The 21191-nt window shown below is 41.4% G+C and overlaps 1 protein-coding gene across 1 annotated transcript in view; it reads right to left on the bottom strand.

Annotated features, from left to right (window-relative positions):
- Positions 1–4675: 4675 nt before the first annotated feature.
- LOC129868695 (transcription elongation factor SPT6) overlaps positions 4676–21191 on the bottom strand; it is a 65591-nt gene continuing 49075 nt past the window's right edge. Inside the window, exons 34-38 of the mRNA XM_055942873.1 lie at positions 17313–17425; positions 14339–14416; positions 12289–12476; positions 11734–11978; positions 4676–7396 (exon numbers count right to left, since the gene is read on the bottom strand). Coding sequence (XP_055798848.1) covers positions 7207–7396; positions 11734–11978; positions 12289–12476; positions 14339–14416; positions 17313–17425 — 814 coding nt within the window. The 3' untranslated portion in view covers positions 4676–7206. The remainder of the gene's footprint in view (positions 7397–11733; positions 11979–12288; positions 12477–14338; positions 14417–17312; positions 17426–21191) is intronic.

Here is a 21191-nt window from a genome sequence, read left to right as displayed (position 1 = left end):
AACCAGCGTGTTCTTCATAACCTTTAGATCAATTAAATAAATGCAAAAGATTGAACTCCTTTCTTCCTCTACCATGTACTAGGTGGAGGTCCAGCCATGGATATGGGTGGTCTGCAAAACATTGTGGCCAACTTGGCCTATGTGTCAGCCTGTGGTAGTGTCGACGGCGCGGCGGCATCGACCATGCGTGACAAGACGTTTCGTGCCAAGCTCAACCTCCCCCACATCAAGAAGAGCGAGCACATGAAGACCACGGTGGACTCCGGCTTCGACAGCATGTGTGTCAAGCAGCCCGTTGGCAAGCGGCTCTTCCAGCAGTACCTGGAGAGTGATGCAACCCGCAAGAACGCCTGCGAACTCTGGAAGGACATGGAGGATTACAACATCACCCAGGAGAAGTACCGGGTGCAGAAGGCCCAGAAGATCGTCAACAAGTTCTACGAATCCAAGTCCAAGATCTTCTGCAGCTTCCTGGAGGAGAAGGCTGTGACATGTACTGTCCAGATCCATATACAATAGGCCACTTAAGTGGAAAATGCAGTCCAACTATTACAATCCTGAAATTACCCTTCGTGGTTTCCAGAAAATGTGAGATCATCAACTAATAATAAACATTTGATTATATTTTTGTACAGCATGACAAGTCTTTACTTTACACTATGTCCCACCAAGTTGATTATATAATGCTTAATTTTAAACAAGTAACACATAATAAACCATAATAAGCCATTAGGGAAGGGAGAAAAGTGGTCACTTTACTATAGGGCACACAAAGTGACTTAATACATTAACTAATACTTAACCATTTGAATCACGTTACTTGGATCCATATATCAGTAACTGGTAGCTAATTTATGTAACCATGTAGTATGAATCATAAGCATCATAGTGTTTAACTTTCTTTATCGATAGTCTAGTAAACATATATAGTGCCTTGCAAAAGTGTTCAGACCCTTTGATTTCTTCACATTTTAGTGTCTTACAAAGTGGGATAAAAATGCATTTAATTGTCATTTTTTTGTCAACAATCTACACAAAATTCTCTGTAATGTCAAAGTGGAATATTTTTAAAATATTTTTCTCAAGCTTAATAAAAATGGAATAACTAAAATATAGTCATAGCGTAAGTATTCAGCTCCCTGAGTCAATACATGTTAGAAACACCTTTGGCATCGATTACAGCTGTGAGTCTTCTTGGGTAAGTCTATAAGAGCTTTGCATACCTGGATTGTTGAAGCTCAGTCAAGTCTTGCCATACATTTTCAAGCAGATTTAAGTCAAAACTGTAACTTGGCCAAGGGAGCCTTGACTGTCTTCTTGGTAAGCAACTCCTGTGTAGATTTGGACTAGATATGTCCAGTAGGTTATTGTAGGATTCCTCTCCCAGTGTCTGGTATAAAGCAGACTGAAGCAGATTTTACTCTACGATTTTGCTAGTGCTTAGCTTCATCCTGTTTCATTTTATCCTGAAAAAAGTCCCCAGTATTTGCCGGGATCAAGCATACCCACTACATGATGCAGCCACGACCATGCTTGAAAATAAGGAGGCAGTTACTCAGTAATGTGTTCTGTTGGATTTTCCCCAAACATAAGGCTTTGCATTTAGGCCAAAAAGTGTATTCCTTTTAGGGTTGAATGGCGGGAACCCGGTTACCAAAATTTACTGAGATCTACCGCCCAAAACCACTTCCTTTTCCCAGGATAAATAACTGAGAGAAACCGGTCATTTCTAAATAAATCATTTATATGAACAGCATGACGTTAAACGTTGCTTTAAATTTCAATTCCATTCAAATTGCATCCAAAATAGATCATCCTGATCAAGATTGATACATATAGAGGTCCTAGCCTACCTCTTTCGTATAATAAATTCAATGCAGTATTAGCCTTATATTTAGCTAATGAATACTATACTTGTAACTTTGTAGGCCGCATGTGCTGGACCAGAGTTATCATGGTTTGAACGAGGTGCGTAATTCCAGTTCATATACAGTGCATTTGGAAAGTATTCAGACCCCTTCCCTTTACCCACATTGTTATTTTACAGCATTATTAAATACATGTTTTTCATCAATCTACATACAATAACCCATAATGACAAAGCAAAAACTGGATTTTAGAAATGTTAGCAAATGTATTAAAAATTTAAAAACAGAAATACCTTATTTACATAAGTATTCAAACCCTTTGCTATGAGATTCGAAATTTAGCTCAGGTGCATCCTGTTTCCATTGATCATCCTTGAGGTTTGTTTCTACAACTTGATTGGAGTCCACCTGTGGTAAATTAAATTGATTTGACATGATTTGGAAAGGCACACACCTGTCTATTTAAGGTCCCACAGTTGACAGTGCATGTCACAGAAAGAAAAAAACCAAGCCATGAAATCCGAGACAGGATTTTGGTGTAATACGATTCAATCTTAGTCCTGTATTGACACTTTGCCTGTTTGTTGGTTCGTCAGGAGGGCATAGCAGGATTTTATTATAGGCTTCCGGGTCAGAGTCCCGGTCCTTGAAAGCGGCAGCTCTAACCTTTATCTCAGTGCAGATGTTGCCTGTAAACCATGGCTTCTGATTGGGGTATGTACGTACAGCCACTGTGGGGACGACGTCATCGATGCACTTATTTATGAAGCCAGTGACTTTTGTGGTGTACTCCTCAATACCTTCTGAAGAATCCTGGTACATATTATAGTCTGTGCTGGCAAAACAGTCCTGTAGCAACATGAATTGGTGCATGAGGCAGAAATAACGTTGTGTGACTTAAGTTACCATCAGCTGGAAAACTGTCCCTTTTTCTCAGCAGCGGGCGGGGGAGAGAAGGGATGGTGAGTTGGGAGAGAGGCAGCCTCCTTCCCCTCAGACTGACCATCAGATGAAGGCCATCAGTCCAGTAAAAAAAAAGCTCATTATTATGCTCACTAAGCTGCGCCTCACAAGTAACAAAACAAATAATCTTCTACCATATGATCATATACCTAACATTGTGAAATATAATTTTGCAAGTCTTAACTGACTTGCACCAATTCATGTTGCTACAGGACTGTTTTGCCAGCACAGACTGGAATATGTACCAGGATTCTTACAGTGTAAATTGAACCTCTATTTAACTAGGCAAGTCAGTTAAGAACAAATTATTATTTACAATGACAGCCTACCAGGGATTAGTGGGTTAACGACAGATTTGACCTTGTCAGCTCGGGGATTCGATCCAGCAACCTTTCGGTTACTGGCCCAACACTCTAACCACTAGGCTACCTGCTGCTCTGTACACCAAGTCAGAACCGTAGGATTAATAAAGGGGTCATATAAGCAGACAATGAAAGCTCTTACAATATTCAATTAATGTATTTCCCTAAACAGGTTATAGGCTACATGTGCTCCACCAAGTCAGAGCAGTAAGCGAAATTAAGGGAAAATATACCAATTAGGGTGAGGCACATGGGCTACTAACAGCTTACTACACAACCTAAACTTAGTATTACTTTCTTAGTTACAGTATACATATCTCATGGCATATTACATAATTTATGCAGCAGCATATAAGACATTTTTGGACTCACCTTGTTGTGCTGTGCTCACTTGAACAGGAAGGTGGTGCGGCGGTCCTTTGTGGGCAAATTTTGTCATCAAATTCTGCCGTTTTCTGGATTCATGGTGTTTTCAAGACAACTAGGAACTTGGGGGAAAAAAACAAGGTCGAATCATGATGACGTCAGTGATCTTCAGGTCGTAGTTCTAGAAAGAGGCCAGAGCTCCCGACTTCAAAACGTATTTTTCCAGTCAGAGGTAATTTTTTCCTCGAGTTCCCAGTTGTCTTGAACTCACTGAAGTCAGATTTCCCAGTTCTGAGAACGACAGAAATCATGCTGGGTTGACAGCATGGCCAATGTTGAAAGTTTTTCATTTTTAAGCTTGGAAAAGAGACCCTTAAAACCCAGATTTGGGACCACACAGCCACTCCACTGAATAGCAGGCTTGTGATTGATATGCAATGCTTGCAGTTAGCCACTGATTCATTTGAAACCACTCATTGTTGAATTTGAAATTTCCAACTTCTTGTGTAATGTGTATGTCCAACGGCCGATGAGCACCGATACGTTTTATCTATCATTTCTCTTCATTATTTCTCTTCATATGGCAAGGATTAAAAAGGATTTGCCAGTAGATTGTCAACTTGATTCATGATTACTGCTAGCTAAGGTTTTGAAAGTATGATGTTGACATGATCAGTCCAATGACAGCTTCTGTAGACATAACGTGATTTGACGTCCTATCCACAAAACAAATGATCTACTACCAGTGTGATCATATACCTAACATTGTAAAATATAATCTCATAATGGTCTGAGAAGAACATTGGCAGGGCAATTCAAGCATAGCCAATATGCAGTGATCCAATGACCTTGAGCTTTCTTGGATGGGCACTTCTGTAACTTTATGGCAGCACCCAAGGGGCTTGAATTTTCGAGCTTTACCCTTAGATTTGGCGGTGACGTAGTGTCCCCATGAGTGACAGAACACTGAGCCAATCATGGCGCAACTAGAGGACATTACCAACCCCTACGCTCCGTATTTTCCGCTGGCTGCGCAACCACCACAGAAAGCACTGACCTAGGCTGAAACACTTGCATTTTGGAGCTGCCTTACTCAAAGCAAAAAAAGAGACCATATTTGTTTGCAGCTTTATTAACATTTTTTTTTTTATTATTATTATTTTTACATTGTTTGCAAACTGATGTGTGACATATATTAACGCCAAAATAACAGGCAACCCCCCCAAAATGTTTTGGTAAAAATGTGGGGCTCCCCTACCTGCCCTGACTGACAGGTCGCCACTGTACACACAGAAGCAAATAAATATATTGTGTGTGTGTGTGTGTGTGTGTTGAACAACACTGTGTGTACATAACACACACACACACACACACTGGGGGGAGGGACTCCCAGTGTTAATACAAATACTTTATTAAAGGGTTTGAAAAGGTAGAAAAGGTTATCAGCAGTGTAATTAATACCAGAGACAAAATCCCTCCTTTCTCTCCTCCCACTGTCAACAACCACAGGTTTACTGATGGTACAGCAACTAATATTGCCAATAGAAACATGGGACCAGTTTCCCAGCCCTATATATAAAACCTATACTCCTGGACTAAGCCATTGTTTTACCCGTCAGTTTGATTGAGAATTAGTCCTCATTTGCAATTATTAGCCTGAGCATTTATAAATGAGGATTCTCCGTGGAATATGCTTTGATCCTAGGAGTAATCCTTGTATAACCTCGCATATCCACAAATGAAGCCCACACCTGTACAGTATATCAGCGACTTAATCAACTGTTTGCAGACAGAGCATATAGTCACCAAAAAATACCCCAGAATGCAATAGATGTGTTTTTGTCACTTATGCAAGGCATACACGAAACAATTGCGCCTCGTTTTTGTCATCCCAGTTGAATGAAGGAGGCCCAGTTGATGGCTATTCCGTTCGCCAGACCCGTCGGATGTCATGATAATTTTATTGCGTGCGAAATTTTCGACGTGCGTCTTGTAGTAGGAGCAGTGCTACGACGCGATTGGATAAGGACTACAGCCAATAGTCCAATGACCAAAACAATGACGGCGAAGATGAAAGCAACAACACGCAGGTTGTCACTAGTTACCACAGCTACAAAGTCAACATTGGCTATGTCTTAAAAACTTAATTTAAGGTTAGGCTTAGTAATAAGGTTAGCAGTGTGGTTAAGGTTAGGTTTAAGTTCTGATTTTAAGAAGATAAATTGTAGACATGCTTCAAAGAGTGGATTTTAAGGGTGCAGGAGTTGGGGGAAGTGGCTAGGGACTATATGAAAACGGGATAGATGTAAACACCCGAAAACCCAAAAGAGGCTTAAATGCTCATATGATGATTTAAAGACAACGATAAAGTATTCGAAGCAATCCGCAGTCTAAAAAAAGTTCACAGCAAAACGAAAAGTTCAAAGGTAAAACCTAGTCCCTACACAACAGAGTCTACTGTCTTGTCAGCTCCTGTCAATCATTACTTCCTTTCGTTTGTGGTGTCGTCATGGTATCGGTTACCATGGTTACCATTAGTACTATTTTCATGGTTAGAATACGAAACAAGAACAAAGCCTAGTAGCTCTCTCTCTGGTCTCCCAAAGAGACAGATCAAAAGAGAGACATACTAGTAAACCATGTTACATCCCTGTGTCCGTCTGTCTGTGTTAAAACAAACCATTCAAGTCTGGGTTGGTACAATGAATGCAACAATGACTAACCAGTAGGGTTTGGATGGAAGAGGACAAGGGTAAATCTAATGTTTCAATCATTCCCATCATCACATTTCCCCAAGGTTTCATCCACCACATATTAGTTGAAATAAGGACAGAGCTCTTAATATTCAATAGCAATTTTTTTGGGGGGGATCAACACCAGACTCATATGCATAAGCATAGGTTTGACAGACAATGTGTGTACAGTCCAGAGTTAGGGTTCACACTGAAAACAGCGTCTTTATTAGTTCCGAGGCATCAATACGAAAACGCAGACAAGCTTCCTGACTGGCTCTGCGAAAATGCTAGTTCGGCTGCCTCCCGCCACAACCCACTGATCACCAGGGTGGCGAGGGGCGGGTCTACACAGCCGAAGGAACGTTACATAACAACCCGCCAACCGATCGGACCCTTTCGTCAGCATCTCCTAATCTTTTAAAAATGATTTTTCTTTAAAAATCAAAGCGAAAAAATGAAGTACAGCATACCCTATCGCATGTTATTAAAGGGAAAAGAAAAGAAGAAAGGTTGTCTGAGAATCAATTTCTCCATTAGGTCCATGTCCTATAACTCCGTCTGTCAGCGGTTTCTTTCAAGTGTTTGGTGTCGACTCTCTGCCTGCCTGACAGTGTTAATATCCTTACTAAATATAATACTGGATGATGTGGCTGGCAAAAAAAAGAGTGAGGAAAGAGTGAGTGATAGACTGACGAAGAGATGTGCCGGGAGAAAATCATGGCTAGATACACAGTAGCTAGAAACAGATTCCAATGGGACACAAGGAGTGGGTAAGGAGGGTTAGCTAGTGGGCTAGGAGGAGAGGAATCTGAAAGGCATGGGTCCATTTTAAGAGGGCAGGCAGGCGTACAGATGGAAGGATGAGTTGATGAGAGTGAGTGGTATATTCGGAAGGAGTGGGATAAGGGGGTTCTATCGGTCCATCTCGTCCAGAAGGGGTGTTGCGTCTCCAGCGATGGACATTGGGGTGCTCTCGATCATGGGGCTGGGGGAAGGCCGTGGGGTCATCCTGGGGGTCTTCTGCTTCTTCCTCTCCGCCTCCTTGTCCTGGAGCCACTGCTCCGCCATCTTGGCCCAGTCCACCGCCGTGCTGCCGCTCGACCTGCAGGGGGAGACAGAGTAGAAGGTGGGGTTAAGTACAGGGCAGCTTGGATGGTTGTAGTGTTTTAGAGAGCTGGGTTCATTATAAAGCAGCTTGGACGATGTAGTGTTCTATAAGGCTGGGTTAGGTACAGGGGCAGATGGTTTACGACGTCAATGTGCAAGTAGTTTTAGAACAGTTTTACGACATGGCTTACGAATGTAAAAGGTGGTCCCGGCGATGTGATATAGGAAGATACAAATATAGTGCCGGTAATATGAGTTAGATCTTTTGACCTGGTTGAGCTAGAAACAAGGCGGTTTTGCTGTAGTAATGGTGCAACCATGACACTAATGAATCTGCACTGGCTTGTTTCTCTAGGGCACTTGGAAACAATGGTACAGCGAAGCCTTATCATTAGTACAACTATCATATGCAAGATATTTTTCATAGTCGCACAGCACTCCAAAAATAAAACGCCTGGTCACACAGCTAAATATTTTGTCCCACTTTAGAACCCTGGTTACATTTCAGCATACAAAGTTTGGGCCTCCTTGATATCTGGGTGCATGACATGAGCCGGGATATTCTGGTTCTCAGAGACCCACATAAGGATATTGACAGTGCTAATTACAACATCTTCAGGTGTGACAGACCAAACAGGGGGAGGGGTGGCTATATATTTGAAATTAACTCGTGGCATCATGTTCTCTAAATATCCCTATCCCCAAGTGTTTTTTGCTTTTGGTTATAGATGTCATCATAAGCGAAAATGAGCATTTTTCTGTGGTGGGGCTGATTTGCTTGATCCTTTCTTGCCGCAGCTTTCTGCTCCTCTAATTGTGGAATCATGGACACATTTTTAAGCTGACAATTATCTCAGGTGCTATCTGTAGGGTCTGGAAGCATGTGCCCCCTCTCCACAAAGGTGGTGACCGCTCTGACATGAATATTTACTGCCCGATCTCACTCAAATGTGTCCATCCTTTCTAGCTTCAAATGTGTCCATCGGTCTGGTTTCAGGCCAAGTCACTACATCTGCTGCTTCTTTGATGATAAATGACATAGTAAATTGCATGGACAAAAGGCAGCATTGTGCTGCCCTTTTCATAGACCTGTATGATGGCTTTCGACACTGTTGACCATTCCTTATTAATTTGTAGACTGTCTGAAATTGGCCTGGGTCAGGCTACCTGCAATTGGTTTGAAAACTACCTGACATACAAGACAATGTGTTTATTCTGATGGTGTTGCCAGGTGTCCCCCAAGGGCAGAATTTGGGCCCTGTACTTTTTACTATCTATATAAACAATATTGGTTCGTCTGTAAGAAATTGTAGCCTCCAATTGTATGCGGACGATACGGTTGTGTATTCTGTTGCTCCTTTCGTTGACAAGGCTCTTTCAGAACTACAATCTGCCTTTTTTTGCCTTGCAGTAAGACTTTGTTGAACCGAAATTGGTACTTAATACGTGTAAAACTAAGCATATATTATTTCCCAAAAACACTTAAAAATGTATCTGACGATTTATGAATAAGTACATTGGATGGTGCCCACATTGTTTGTGTCCCCGCCTCTAAATATCTGGGTGTCTGGATTGACAAAAAGCCGTCTTTCAAAAAGTAAATTGATGAGTTAGTTAACCTGTGGTTAACGAGTGGTTGTTAAATCAAGTACCGTGTCCAGCAACTTTGGGACCCCCCCCCCCCGAAAAACAAAGGGACATATAATTTGAAAGCTACCTTCCATGTCTTTTTGGAAATCGAACTCAAACCTTACTGCTGGCAATGTCATACAAAGGCCATAAATCATGTCCTGTGGTCATATTCATAGAGTATGGCAAAATAGGCATGGAAATGGTACACCCTAATGGTCATTGTAAAGCAATGCATTTCTTTCTCCATCTACATTACCTTGTATGCATTCTCCACATGCACTGTTGATCTAGCTCAGTGTTTCTCAACCCTGGTCCTCGAGTACCCCCAACCAATGTTCCCTCAACAACAAAAAATCCGGCACTGAGCAAATTTCAGGTCTGCTGAGCGCAAACTTGAACATTGAGAAAATTCTGTGCAGCTTCAGGCGCGCGTTTACTGTGAACACAGACTGTACACGCTTTAAGTTACAGTTCTAACAGTGGCCATGTAGGCTACTTGATCATAATGTAGGCCTACCAGAGTGGCCTACCATCAAAAACAATGGAGACAAATCCCATAACATGTTAATAGCGGTTCTATCATTCAGGCAGCAAATGTGTGGTGTTCAATGTAGGCCTACATTCCATGATTCCATTTTGAAAATAAACATGTAGGGCTTGACATGAACCTGTTCATCCACTTGTCCTTCAGACAAGGTGACTGAAAATGTATTCACACCCTTTGCTATGAGATTCAAAATGTTTTCCTTCGACCTATATAAAAGGTCCCACAGTTGACAGTGTATGTCAGAGCAAAAACTCGGCCACGAGGTCGAAGGAATAGAGATCCGAAGCAGGATTGCGTCGAGCCACAGATCTAGGGAAGGGTACCAAAACATCTCTGCAGCATTGAAGGTCTCCGTGAACACAGTGGCCTCCATCATTGTTAAATGGAAGAAGTTTTGAACCACCAAGACTCTTTCCTAGAGCTGTCCACCCACACAAACTGAGAAATCTGGGGAGAAGGGCCATGGTCAGCGAGGTTACCAAGAACCTGATGGTCACTCTGACAGAGCTCCAGAGTTCCTCCTTGGAGATGGGAAAACCTTCCAGAAAGACAATCATCTCTGCAGCACTCCACCAATCAGGCCTTAATGTTAGTGGCCAGAAGGAAGCCACTCCTCAGTAAAAGGCACATGACAACCCGCTTGGAGTTTGCCAAAAAGGCACATTAAGGACTCTGACAAGATTCTCTGGTCTGATGAAAACCAAGATTGAACTCTTTGGCCTGAATGCCAAAGTCATGTCTGGAGGAAACCTGGCACCGTCCCTACAGTGAAGCATGGTGGTGGCAGCATCATGCTGTGGGGATGTTTTTCAGCAGCAGGGACTGGGAGACTAGTCGGGATTGAGGGAAAGATACTGAGAGATCCTTGATGAAAACCTGCTCCAAAGGTTCACCTTCCAACAGGACAACGTCCCTAAGTCCACAGCCAAGACAACGCAGGAGTGTCAGTGAAGAGAGCTTGAGAGGATCAGCAAAGAAGAATCGTAGAGAAACTCCTCCAAAACAGGCGTGCCAAGCTTGTGGTGTCATACCAAAGACGACGCGAGGCTGTAATCGCTGCCAAAGGTGCTTCACCAAAGTACTGAGTAAAGGGTCTGAATACTTATGTAAATGTCATAGTTTTTTAAATCATTTATAAATTTGCCAAAATATCAAAAACTGTTTTTGCTTTGTCATTATGGAGTATTATGTGTAGATTGATGAGGGGGAAAAAAATTCAATCCATTTTAGGACAAGGCTGTAAAGTAACAAAACATGGAAAAAGTCAAGGGGTCTGAAGATCACATGCAGTTTCCACTGTATGTACATTAATGGATAGGTAGAGACTTCAGTTCTCGCCTCATATGTATATAATTTATGTAAGACAAAAAATGAAGGCATGGCACGTTGCGCAAGACCTGCGCTTTTGAAATTCCTATGGGAATTGTTTAGAACGCCACCATTAGGTGAATGATCAGATTGTTTGGAACAGTAATTGGTGACATATTTTATGTCAAATCTCTTATTCCCCAACATGGGGACAATTGCGGGGACCCTCTTGCACAAACTTCTGCCATACCTTACTTCATTGTTAACCCAGCGAAGTCCGAGCTACCAGACCCAGTCTCAGACAAACAAGCGTCTGCTGAATGAATAAAATATGAAAATAATGGCTAACTCTAGAGATCCTTTTGGTTTCCACTGAGTTGGGTAAATCTGCGTTTCGTTTTTTTAACACCTTACTTGTGGAATGATCTCCAGAACTCTCTAAAGTTGGATGTTTTGGAAATGTAAAATTGTATGATTGTGTACATGCAGGGCTCCCTTTTGGCCTTGGTCTCAATGAGAAATGTTTAAATAATGATAAACAAGAGGGGTAAAAAGTATTATAGAGGGCTGGGTTAAGTACAGGGCAGTCTGGATGTTGTAGGCTTTCCAGTTTGGATGTTGTAGTCTTTTAGAGGGCTAGGTTAGGTACAGGGCAGCTTCGACGGTGCAGTGCTATCCGTGCTATCTAGCTCTCTGTCAAGAGAATGGGGTGCAAAACTCCAAACCTTGAGGCTGGGGGCACATCATTTGGAATTTGGCTTAGAACACAATTTAAACTCCATCTTATACACACATGACCACACATCCAACTAAACCACACACACACACTCCCCATATCTACTTACTTAGGCTGCTGCGGCGTGCGTCCTCTGGAAGAGGTGGAGGAGGAAGGTGTGTTGGACGAGTGTCCATGGTGACTGTTGCTGCTGCTGTGGCCCTGCCTTTGGCTGCTCTGTGTGTGTCCGTGGGAGGACAAGGGGGTGGAGGAGGGGTACTGGGGCGTACCCATGGTCTGCTGGCTGGGGGTGGTGTACGAGTAGCTGGGGGTCATCATGGGCGTCGACATCGGCTGCTGGGGCGTTGCAAATACCTGCAAATGAATCAATCGGTAAATCAATCAGTCAATCAACTGATATGTGGCAAACATCAGTAAAAAAAGTGAACATTACACTTTTAATATTTCACTATTTCGGTTTTCATCTCTCCAATGTGATTATGGTCCATGTTTGATAAACTTTCTGCGACAACAAGCTTCCTTAGTGTTACTGAGGTGGGTGCTACACACTGGCAGTGGATGAGGCGAGTTACCTTAATTATACCCTAATATAATACAAAGCTATTGGATCATTGGGAGAAAAAAAATGTTTAGTGCTATAAACCCAAAACAAAAAAGAACTCACGTGATAGGCTGAGGTGTTGCCTCCCCCACCCCCGCTGCTGCCCCCGGTGTAACCGTATTGGCTGGAGTCCCACTGGGCGGGCGTGGTGTTGGCATTCTGGCCCTGGCCCTGCCCTGTCACCGCGGCGATGGCACTGAACATCTGAGAGGTCATGTTCCGCGGGAGAGCGTTGACAGCTCGCGTCAGGTCTGAAAGACAGAGACCGAGAGAAGAGAGCGATATGTAGGGGGAGGGCAGGAAGGAGGGATGGAGAGAGAGAGAACAGTCAGAAATACTTTAACTCTATTGTAGAGGTTGACCGATTATGATTTTTCAACGCCGATACCGATTATTGGAGGACCAAAAAAAACGGATACCGATTAATCGGCCGTTTTATATATATAATATATATATATATATATATATATATTTGTAATAATGACAATATTACAACAATACTTAATGAACAATGAACACTTATTTTAACTTAATATAATACATCAATAAAATCTATTTAGTCTCAAATAAATAATGAAATATGTTCAATTTGGTTTAAATAATGCAAAAACAAAGTGTTGGTGAAAGTAAAAGTGCAATATGTGCCATGTAAAAAAGCTAACATTTAAGTTCCTTGCTCAGAACATGAGAACATATGAAAGCTGGTGGTTCCTTTTAACATGAGTCTTTAATATTCCCAGGTAAGAAGTTTTAGGTTGTAGTTATTACAGGACTATTTCTCTCTATACCATTTGTATTTCATATACCTTTGGATGTTCTAATAGGTACTTTAGTATTGCCAGCCTAATCTCGGGAGTTGATAGGCTTGAAGTCATAAACATAAACTGCCTACCACCGCTCAGTCAGACTGCTCTATCAAATCATAGACTTACTTATAATAACACACAGAAATACGAGCCGTAGGTCATTAATATGGTCAAATCCGGAAACTATCAATTCGAAAACGTTTATTCTTTCAGTGAAATACGGAACCGTTTGTACCGGGTGGCATCCATAAGTCTAAATATTGCACAACCTTCAATGTTATGTTATAATTACGAAAAATTCTGGCAAATTAGTTCGCAACAAGCCAGGCGGCCCAAACTGCTGCATGTACCCTGACTCTGCGTGCAATGAACGCAAGAGAAGTGACACAATTTACTTTGTTTAATATTGCCTGCTAACCTGAATTTCTTTTAACTAAATATGCAGGTTTAAAAATATATACTTCTGTGTATTGATTTTAAGAAAGGCATTGATGTTTATGGTTAGGTACATTCGTGCAACGATTGTGCTTTTTTCCGCAAATGCGCTTTTGTTAAATCATCCCCCGTTTGGCGAAGTTGGCTGTCTTTGTTAGGAAGAAATAGTCTTCACACAGTTCGCAACGAGCCAGGCGGCCCAAACTGCTGCATATACCCTGACTCTGTTGCACAGAACGCAAAAGAAGTGACAATTTCCCTATTGTAAAGAAATTCATGTTAGCAGGCAATATTAACTAAATATGCAGGTTTAAAAATATATACTTTTGTATTGATTTTAAGAAAGGCATTGATGTTTATGGTTAGGTACACATTGGTGCAACAACAGTGCTTTTTTCGCGAATGCGCTTGTTAAATCACCCATTTGGCGAAGTAGGCTATGATTCAATGATATTAACAGGCACCGCATCGATTATATGCAACGCAGGACAAGCTAGATAAACTAGTAATATCATCATCCATGTGTAGTTAACTAGTGATTATGTTAAGATTGACTGTTTTTATGAGATACGTTTAATGCTAGCTAGCACCTTACAGTGGCTCCTTGCTGCACTCGCATAACAGGTAGTCAAGCCTGCCACGCAGTCTCCTCATGAAGTGCAATGTAATCGGCCATGATCGGTGTCCAAAAATGCAGATTACCGATTGTTATGAAAATTTGAAAAATCGGCACTAATTAAATTGGCCATTCCGATTAATCGGTTGACCTCTACTCTATAGCTTATCTTTGTTTGGATAGAACACAAAAAAAATAGATTTTCAAATTCAACATTTCTGGTGTGTGTGTGTGTGTGTGTGTGTGAGAGACTGACCTGCGATGTTGATGTTAGCTGGTGTAGCGTTGACAGAGGCAGGTGTCCGTGTTCGACTACTACTGCTGGGGGTGATGCCTGAAGACAAAAATACAACCAATAAAATCCAAAATAGCACAATAAAGTAGAGCATTTGAAATAATGACACTATTCAAATAGTATCATGAAATTATTTGAAATATGTTTGTTTTTAACCTGAGCCTAGCCTGTGCGAGGTAGAGACGCTGACGCTGCAGCGGGAGAGGGGCGGTGTATGTGAGAGCGCCCTGCATCGGGTTGGATACCCACTATTCCCCACGGTTGACCCTCAAATGGAAATATTCTTTCAACCTGCGGGTCGGCTCATTTTTTTTACAAATCCAGGAGCTTGTTTTGATGCGAATTCCAGACATATAGGCTACCAGCCACGCAAGCAGTGGATCAAGGAACTGTCCATTTTTTTATGTGGTGCTGAAACTTGTTTCACCCCACCTCCAAGTGTACTTTTCCTGGCTAGCATAGCTCACCCGAAAATGTCTAACATAGGCCTAACTGTAGAAATAAAAAGGTTATGAAATACACCATCGTGGAAACAGGTGAAATCCCTGTTTGGTTTGGAAGGATTTCAGAGTCATTGTGGACAAGGACAACAACCCAGTAGCTTAAAGTGCAAACAGGTATTTGTTTATGATAGGCTAATTCGGTTTATTATCAGTTAATAATTACATTAATTCAGAATTTCGTTCATTTAGACCATACACAGGCCATGTCAAGTTTGATTAGCCTAGGCTATAGCCTACTAAATTAAATAATTACTTAATTTGATTCTGGGAATTATTTAAGTTTCAATTCAACTATTTGATTACCTAAACAATATTGAATGTAAAGGTATTGTTTTGTTATGTCGGCTATAGGCTTTCATTAGGTAAGAAGACTAATCAGAAGGCCCTTTTTTCAGAGCGACTTGAGTTGTCAATGTGCGGCATCTCATTGTAAAAATTTTGTTTTAAAGTGTGTTGTAGCAGGAAGCAATTCTTCTTATTATTTTTTATTTAACCTTTATTTAACTAGGCAAGTCAGTTAAGAACAAATTCTTATTACAATGACGGCCTACTGGGGAACAGTGGGTTAACTGCCTTGTTCAGGGGCAGAACGACAGATTTTTACCTTGTCAGCTCAAGGATTCGATCCTGCAACCTTTTGGTTACTGGCCCAACGCTCTAACCACTAGGCTACCTGCCGCCCCATTTGTGGATACTATCATATCCACAAATGTTGGGTTTATTTCTACAGGATCCATTGATAATTGTCCTTGTAAATCATAAACTGCATTAATGGCTCTGTCTGCATTTAACTTAATGTGCCAAGCCAGCAATTTACCAGGTTTTTCACCTTGATCATAGACTGTTTCAGCCTCGTTAAGCTGTTTGCAGCCTTTGAGGTGGAAAGTTCTGCATACTGAGGTTAAATTCTTTTTTATTTTTTAAAGGGGTGGATCAGCTTAATATTACTGAGCTTTTAATAATTCCTTGTTTACTTCTGGGTTATCCAAAAAAGCTTCCCTCTCCAATTCTCTGATTTTGCTGTCCAACTCTCTCATTTTCAGATTTGAAACTGGTAAAATGTATCATTAGCCTCTTAATGGTTATCTGTAGGAGGAAGGTATATAGTGGGTGCAATTAAGCTTGGAATGTACTGAGCGTAGGGAAAACGATCACGTGGCAGGCACTGATAAGGGGAGCGAGCCGTGGATTCGTGATGAAGGGGGTCGAGGTCAGGTCACGTTAAGGGAGAAGGAACAGTTTATTGCCCGTATCACTTAGTTTCCTGCCTAGCAATAGAGATGCAATGTTTAGCAAGGAGGAGGAGACTCCACCCAAATTGGGGTATGTATACCACCACTGGTGGAACCATGACTTTGTCGGTTCAGCTGTTCGATCCTTTGGGATGAATAAACTTGGTTTAAACTTGCAGTGTCTGTCGAGTTCTTACTCTGATATTTAGAACCTAACAGTAGGTACTTAAGTTAATACCTGCAGTCAACTTGTGCTATATGTTAGGAGATAAAGCAGACTGCGTTCTTCATTTCACCGGTCACATTATTTTACATTATGAAGCTAACTGTAGTTCCCCAGAACAGTTGAGCCAGTCATGTGTTTGTTTATAAATAGAACAATGGGAGAAAGCAGGAGCTGGTGAGTACAGCTGTGTATTTGGTTTAACTTCCTAGTTGGCTAAGTAAGTGGCTGAATTAATGAGATGGAGCATCATATCATATCATATTTAGCTTTCTGGGTGTTTGAGAAGTCATAGCGCTTTGAGTGAGTAATCTGTACAGTTGCCACTGCTATTTTAGATTTATCTCCTTTCCATTCTCAGACCCTCAGTCTGCTCCTCCCCCCTCTTCTCCAAGCAGAGCTGGCAGGGCCGTTGCCCTAGCGACTCAACACAGATAGTGTGTGCACATGCTGCTTCAGAGCCAGTGCTCTTCTTCCATGCATCAAAACTTGGTTATTGGCACATTGTCTCTCGTTCACATTCGCATGTAAAATGTCCAAATTCACCAAAAATGACATTCGGTAACTACTACCTATACTTCTGTAACTTTATTAGCCTTTATCTTTGCAATTAGTTTATTTTTGTTTGCACTTGTTAGCATATTTAGCTAGCAGCCTCCATGGAAATGCGCCATTACTTGTGCTAATTTTGTTAGCATTCTGGTAATATTTCATTTTTTTTGCGGTTTACCCCCCCCCTTGTGTACTAAAACGCTAATACCGTAAATACCGTGATGAGTAGGACGGTATGACAATATGAAAATCTGGATACGGCCCAACCCTAGCACTTTCTATAGTATTTTATTTCATTTAAAACCCTTGAGATGGGAAAACATGACAGAATGTTAACATTAGGTGAAATTAAGTTTTTTAAATAATTTTTTAAAATCAAGTTACACTACCCAAAATGTATTCTACTCGTGGAACGACACTCATACCTGGTACCGGTTCCTGGAAGTGGTCTTTGAACCAGCGGAACAGTCCGTTAACTGTGGGGAACATCTGGGAGCGGTAGCGGAACCCGTCAGGACTGATGGTCACAAACTCAACACTGTAGAGACAGAGCAGAGGACAACAAGACAGATTCAGATACAACACATCACCTCACTCAGAACAGTCAGCTGCTCCAAACTGTAATGGTTAAAAGGTTTAGAGTTTGGTTGAGGGTGTCCAATCAAAACTCATATTTTGACCAATGAGTAAACTAATGTTAATTGTGTAGATAATCCCCTAAGAAAACCAATGGTCCAAACTTCATGTTTCTATCATAATCCGTTCAAAAGTTTGAGTTTTTACCCTTGCACGACGGCCAAAATGAGAGGCCAGAGAAAAAAAAAGTGGACAAACAATTGCACACAGCATCAAGCCTACCTGACAGGCTGAATGAAGGCTACCTGACAGGCTGAATGAAGGCTACCTGACAGGCTGCATGAAGGCTACCTGACAGGCTGCATGAAGGCTACCTGACAGGCTGCATGAAGGCTACCTGACAGGCTGCATGAAGGCTACCTGACAGGCTGCATGAAGCCTACCTGACAGGCTGAATGAAGGCTACCTGACAGGCTGAATGAAGGCTACCTGACAGGCTGCATGAAGGCTACCTGACAGGCTGCATGAAGGCTACCTGACAGGCTGCATGAAGGCTACCTGACAGGCTGCATGAAGGCTACCTGACAGGCTGCATGAAGGCTACCTGACAGGCTGCATGAAGGCTACCTGACAGGCTGAATGAAGGCTACCTGACAGGCTGAATGAAGGCTAAGTGACAGGCTGAATGAAGGCTAAGTGACAGGCTGAATGAAGGCTAAGTGACAGGCTGAATGAAGGCTAAGTGACAGGGATTATCGGATGTATTAGGTTACAAAATCTGACTTTTTGCATATAATGTTAATGATATGTTAGAGAAAGACCACACTGAACAATTCAGAACATGAACAATCATATTTGTCTTGGTAAAATCGATTTTATAAGGAAGTGAAATTTCATCACCAAAGTGCGTTTTCACCCACTCTGGGCAGACCGGGTGGACACCCTACAATTTGGGCAGAGTGGGTGGACACCCTATTTAGTTCCTAATTTAAAAAGATAAAATCTATTGAAAGCTCCATTTTCTATTGACATTAATTTAACATATTGTCCAAAAATAAGGGAGGCATTGGGACATCTAAAGCTAATTTCCTGCATTTCTACTAGGGCTGTCCCCAACTAAAAAAAAATATTGGTCGACCAAGAACAGTCTTTTCCAATCGATTGGTCGTAATTTTCAAATGCGTATTTTTTTACATATATAGACACACCCTATGTGTATTAATCAAATCATCTAGGCTATATGTACTTTACTTTTGATGAAATAATTAAGACACACAAATGAGCCAGAGATCGAGAGAGACTAACCAGAAGAATAACCTGTTCCCGACCATCCTCTTGCTGCTGCTGGCCTTCACAGATTCTTCCATTATGCGTCTGAATTTGATGGTAATAGGCTACACCAGCGGCAACCTTTTCAATTTGGAGTGCCAATTTATCTTACCATTTCTACCCATCTGAGTGACAGTTAGGATTTTCATATGCACATTTTCGTGGAACAGTTTAATTTCTTTTATAATAGCCTTTGGTTAATCTACATTCAATATAAATCTAAATGTAACTTAATGCCATTGCCAACTATGTAAAAATAGCCTACATAAAACCAAAACATTAAAGCATTGCAGCCTGCAGGTAGAAAATATCCTGATAAAAATAAATATCCTATAAATCACATTTGCAGGCAGGCCATGCGTAGCCACAAACTTGATATATTGCATCAACTATCAACTGGGTCGCCGAAACTCGCGCTAGCAAACTTGAAACATTGTGTAAAATATTCTGGGCTCTCAGAGTTCGCCTAGCCAGTGAACTCGGGACAGACACAGCTGTAGGCTATTTGTACAAGGGACAAGAAGTAATCAGGTATTTTATGACGTCTCCTCTGGATCAGAGCATTACATTTTCCCCTTTCGTATGAAGTGGCTATCGAAAGGGAGAGAACTGGAAATATTGTTAAAATAATTTGAGGAACTATCTGAAAACAGACTTACTTCACTTGCTGTTTGAGGTAAAGAAAAATTACTTTGGGAAGCTCCACTGCTCATTAGTGGTGGCGAGTTAAGACAATCAGAAATAGTATCAGACATCCCCAAATGGGCACATACAGTTGAAGTCGGAAGTTTACATACACTTATGTTGGAGTCATTAAAACTCGTTGTTCAACCACTCCACAAATTTCGTGTGGCAAGTCGGTTAGGACATCTACTTTGTGCACGACAGATGTAATTTTCCCAACTATTGTTTACAGACAGATTATTTCAATTATAATTCACTATCACAAATCCAGTGGGTCAGAAGTTTACATACACTAAGTTGACTGTGCCTTTAAACAGCTTGGAAAATTCCAGAAAATTATGTCATGGCTTTCTAAGCTTCTGATAGGCTAATTGACATAATTTGAGTCAATAGGAGGTGTACCTATGGATGTATTTGTATTGTTTGTACACAATAGTACGCAAGTATAAACACCATTGGACGACGCAGCCGTCATACTGCTCAGGAAGGAGACGCGTTCTGTATCCTAGAGATGAACGTACTTTGGTGCGAAAGGTGCAAATCAATCCCAGAACAACAGCAAAGGACCTTGTGAAGATGCTGGAGGAAACAGGTACAAAAGTATCTATATCCACAGTAAAACGAGTCCTATATCGACATAACCTAAAAGGCCGCTTGGCAAGGAAGAAGCCACTGCTCCAAAACCGCCATAAATAAGCCAGACTACGGTTTACAACTGCACATGGGGACAAGATCGTACTTTTTTGGAGAAATGTCCTCTGGTCTGATGAAAGAAAAATAGAACTGTTTGGCCATAATGACCATTGTTATGTTTGGAGGAAAAAGGGGGAGGCTTGCAAGCCAAAGAACACCATCCCAACCGTGAAGCACGGGAGTGGCAGCATCATGTTGTGAGGGACTGGCGCAAATCACAAAATAGATGGCTTCACGAGGGAGGAAAATGTTGTGGATATATTGAAGAAACATCTCAAGAAATCAGTCAGGAAGTTGAAACTTACTCGCAAATGGGTCTTCCAAATGGACAATGACCCCAAGCATACTTCCAAACTTGTGGCAAAATGGCTTAAGGACAACAAAGTCAAGGTATTGGAGTGGCCATCACAAAGCCCTGACCCCAATCCTATAGAAGATTTGTGGGCAGAACTGAAAAAGCGTGTGTGAGCAAGGAGGCCTACAAACCTGACTCAGTTACACCAGCTCTGTCAGGAGGAATGGGCCAAAATTCACCCAACTTATTGTGGGAAGCTTGTGGAAGGCTACCCGAAACATTTGACCCAAGTTTAAAAAAAGTAAAGGCAATGCTACCAAATACTAATTGAGTGTATGTAAACCTGAGCCACTGGGGATGCGATGAAAGAAATAAAAGCTGAAATAAATCGTTCTCTACTATTATTCTTATTATTTCACATTCTTAAAATAAAGTGGTGATCCTAACTGACCTAAAACAAAGACTTTTTACTAGGATTAAATGTCAGGAATTGTGAAAAACTGAGTTTAAATGTATTTGGCTAAGGTGTATGTAAACTTCCGACTTCAACTGTATATAGGCCTACGTGCAGATGTAGACTAGTCCTACTTATATGCATAATCAGTTGCACGTCCTTACTCAACATTGACAGCAGCGTTTCAAACAAAAGACTAATAAATTGACAACTCAAATGGAATTAAATAAACAAAAACTTGTTTCTCACAAGTATAGTATAGGTTGTGAGTTA

Source organism: Salvelinus fontinalis, chromosome 13 (genome assembly GCF_029448725.1).
Source record: "Salvelinus fontinalis isolate EN_2023a chromosome 13, ASM2944872v1, whole genome shotgun sequence".
Taxonomy (NCBI): Eukaryota; Metazoa; Chordata; class Actinopteri; order Salmoniformes; family Salmonidae; genus Salvelinus; species Salvelinus fontinalis.
The sequence above is the reverse complement of the archived record's forward strand: the minus strand, read 5'-3'. Positions and strand labels throughout refer to the sequence as shown.